Source organism: Sinocyclocheilus anshuiensis, unplaced genomic scaffold (genome assembly GCF_001515605.1).
Source record: "Sinocyclocheilus anshuiensis isolate Anshui unplaced genomic scaffold, SAMN03320099.WGS_v1.1 scaffold465, whole genome shotgun sequence".
NCBI lineage: Eukaryota > Metazoa > Chordata > Actinopteri > Cypriniformes > Cyprinidae > Sinocyclocheilus > Sinocyclocheilus anshuiensis.
Genome location: NW_015539898.1, coordinates 740491 through 744503, shown reverse-complemented (window position 1 = coordinate 744503; position 4013 = coordinate 740491). Strand labels below are relative to the sequence as shown.

Genomic DNA, 4013 nt, shown 5'->3' with positions numbered 1-4013 from the left:
TCAACAAACAGTTCTTACGAATTCCCCGAAGGTATGTTGTTGTGTAATTAAATGTGATTTCTATAAACCTGTATGAACGTTCCATTGATCTGTTGTAGATACACAATTACGCAAAAGCTAATTTATTCAGCTTTTTGCTTTGTCACTACAGGCCTCCTTGGGACGAGAGCACAAGCCCTGAGGTTCTGCAGCAAAACGAGAGGGACAGTTTTCTTACATGGAGAAGAGAACTGGCTCGGTGAATGTTTGATCAATTTAGTCCAAAGACTAGCAAATCCAATTCTCCAACAGGATAAGTGTTTGTGAACAAATGCACTTTCTGTAATAGGCTGGAAGAGGAACAGAAGTTGATTCTTACCCCTTTTGAGAGGAATCTTGATTTCTGGAGGCAACTCTGGAGAGTTATTGAGAGGAGGTAAGCTTTTGTTAGCATTTGTAATACAATGGACATTTAATTTGTGCTTTTCACTATCTAATCACACTTTGATGTAAGAATCAAAATGGTTTCTTAGAATACAATTTTTTGCTTTATCCTCAGTGATGTTGTGGTTCAAATCGTTGATGCCAGAAAACCGCTTCTCTTCCGCTGTCCAGATCTTGTAAGAAAGACAGTTACACTCACACCTCTTTTCTTTCTTTCTTTCTTTCTTACTTAATCATGCTTTAATTTCTGCCTCCACCAGGAAAAATATGTAAAAGAGGTCTCAGTTCACAAAGTAAACATGCTTCTGCTGAACAAAGCCGACCTGCTCACTAGAGAACAGAGGCGAGCTTGGGCCCGATACTTCCAGAAAGAGGGGATCAGAGCAGTGTTCTGGTCCGCTTTAGCTGAGGCACAACGACTCGAGGCAGAGGAGAAGGTAATATATGGATGCACTAAAAGTTATTTTAGTTGTTGATAGTAGGATTGAATTTGGGGTTTGCAAGCTTCAGGTAATATAACTAAAAATGTAGAACAAAAATGTGTTTTTTTTAACCTTGTATTTATCGAAGAATCCACATTTTTCACAAAAATATTAAGCAGCACAACTGTTTTAACATTGATTATAATAATACTGATAAAAAGAAATGTTTCTTGAGCACCAAATCAGCATATTAGAATGATTTCTGAAGGATCATGTGACCCTGAAGACTGGAGTAATGATGCTGACAATTCTGCTTTGCATCACAGGAATACATTACTTTTTTATCTATATTAAAATAAAAACAATTATTTTAAATTGTAATAATATTTCATAATGTCACTGTTTTTATTGTATGTATGCATCAAATACATGCATCCTTGAAAGAGAATTCTTTCTAGGTTTCCATGAACATTTTTTTTTTAAGTATAAATGACACAAATACTTTGTTTTGAATCGATTGGTTATTTTCAAAAGCATTATTTCTTTTAAGAGAACTGTGTTCATTATTCTGTCTCTTTTCCATGTTTGGTGGTTAAGGGAGAAGAGCTGATGGACCAAGAGGATCAGAGTGATACAGAACAGGAAGCAACAGATCTTCATGAGGAGCATAGCACTTCAACAAATGAAGAGAAAGATGAGAGTGTGCAGGATGAAGAAGAGGAAAGTGAAGAAGCAAGAGTCTGTGTTGATGAGACAGAATGGCAAACATGCTCTGAGGAATCAGGAGACGAAGATCATGCTGAGGAGAAACCAGAATCCACAGCGGTTTCATCTTTCTACAACTCGAGCCGTTTGTTACGCAGAAATGAGCTGCTGGAAATATTTAAGTCTGTGCATTCTGGGCTGGCGTGCAAAGATGGACAAATCACAGTTGGATTGGTGAGTTTAAATTACATTTCTACCTTATACCAAACATTGACACTGTCCTTCAGAACTCATGTTCATATTTCAACTCTAAATTCTCTTTAAGGTGGGATATCCTAACGTTGGAAAAAGCTCTACCATCAACACCATCCTGAGGAATAAGAAAGTCTCAGTTTCAGCTACACCTGGACACACAAAGCATTTTCAGGTGAGTATTTTTCGATCTAATTAATGAACAATCCACAAAATTAATTCTTGACATTTTCCACATTTTTGCCCTTAAATCACTCATTCCCTATACATTATAATTTATAATAATTTATAATTTATGCATTTAGCAGACGCTTTTATCCAAAGCGACTTTCAGTGCATTCAGGCTATACATTTTTTACCAGTATGTATTATCTAGCTGTATACCAATAGCTGTCAAGCCATGAGAATCAAGAATTTAGCAACTAGCAATTTAGCAGTCTATGAGCATGTCCTAATTAAAAGGTCTGCATTTATTATTGTAGTTTTATTGACTGTTGGCGTGTCACATGTTTCAGACTCTGTTTGTTGATCCTGGTCTCTGCCTGTGTGATTGTCCCGGACTGGTCATGCCTTCCTTTGTGTCCACCAAAGCCGAGATGATCTGCAGCGGGATCCTACCCATCGATCAGATGAGAGATCACGTTCCAGCCATCTCTTTGATAACCTTTTTAAACAACAAGGATCATGATAATTGCATTTTTAACACACTACCGTTTGAGTTTGGGGTTGGGTTTTTTAATGTTTTTGAAAGAAGTCTGTTATGCTTACCAAGACTGTATTTATTTGATCAAAGCTACAGTTTACTGTTTACAATCTGAAGTGAGTAACAGTTGTGCTGCTTAATATTTTTGTGGGAACCACGATAACATTTAAAAAAAAGATTATTTAATGAATAGGGGGGGGAGAACAGCATTTATTTGTAATATAAATCTTTTGTAACATTATAAATGTCTTTATTGTTCTTGCTCAGTAAAAGTATTAATTTCTTTAACAAGATCTTATTCACCCCAAACTTTTGAATAGCAATGTATGTTATAAGACCTAGTGTCCTAAATTATCTGACAAAGTGGCAGAGCTTGAACTGCAAAATGTTGCCCTTAACCTAAATACGTATGTCAGACTATCCCTCAAACTGTGCTGGAGGGGACCTACGGTATCAACATCATCAGACCGAGGGAGGACGAGGACCCCGATCGACCCCCGACTTACGAGGAGCTGCTCATGGCATATGGATGTCAGTTTTCTTTGCACAATGGACACATTAAGACATTTCACACCACACTTAACCAACCCTGCTACAACAGACCAATCATAATGTATTCTCTTCATGCAGATATGAGAGGCTTCATGACAGCACATGGCCAGCCAGACCAATCAAGATCAGCCCGTTATATTTTGAAAGACTATGTCAGTGTAAGTGCCTTCTCATGAATTTTATAGTTATAATCATGGAGAATGAGAGATGCTAACCTGTTCCTATCTGATTTTCTGCAGGGTAAACTCCTTTACTGCCACCCTCCACCTCACATCAACCCTCAAGACTTTCAGCCTCAGCATGCCAGGTTTGCCAGGCAGAGTGGAGGATTCGAACAGATTGCTAGCCATGCTGACAAACCAGAAAAAGTCAGACGCATAGAGAACACCGTGGATAAACATTTCTTTCATCAGGTGAGATTCATTCCTTGAATGGGTTTGAGGCAGTGCCTGCCTGTACATTACATGGCTACTGAAAATGAAATAATTGATTTTTTTGTTTTTAAGTTTAAATCACTCACAGTGCTCATAATCTGTCATTTTTCATAGGAAAATGTGCAAGCGCTGACCAAGGGTGTGCAGATGGTGATGGGTTATAAGCCCGGAAGTGGTCCTGTTGGGCCTTTAAACGCAAACACAGAACAACAGACTGGGAAACCTTGGAAAAAACATGGTAACCGGAACAAGAAGGAGAAAGTGAGAAGACTCAACAAACATCTGGATGCATAATCCATATTCTAAGATGTTTGGATTGGATACACTCTTTATAGCAAAGACCATAATTTCACCATGGCTCATACCTGGATGTGATTGATTAGTGCTGCTGGAAATTCCTCTTTGTTTAAAATATCACTTATAATAATAACAAACTATCACTCTGTATTTTATCAGTGTATGGGATGAAGAGATTAATGAACACAGGCAACCGCTAATAAAAGAAGCCCTCTTAAAATGTCA

The 4013-nt window shown here is 37.8% G+C and overlaps 1 protein-coding gene across 1 annotated transcript; it reads left to right on the top strand.

Annotated features, from left to right (window-relative positions):
- Positions 1 to 5: 5 nt before the first annotated feature.
- Positions 6 to 4013, top strand: LOC107685997 (large subunit GTPase 1 homolog; the record flags this gene model as incomplete). The annotated part of the gene is made up of 12 exons (XM_016482787.1): positions 6 to 31; positions 152 to 238; positions 329 to 415; positions 539 to 599; positions 684 to 860; positions 1443 to 1784; positions 1876 to 1977; positions 2318 to 2461; positions 2913 to 3036; positions 3136 to 3215; positions 3297 to 3470; positions 3606 to 4013. Coding segments are annotated over 12 exons (1584 nt in total), but the record flags the coding sequence as incomplete, so codon positions are not given.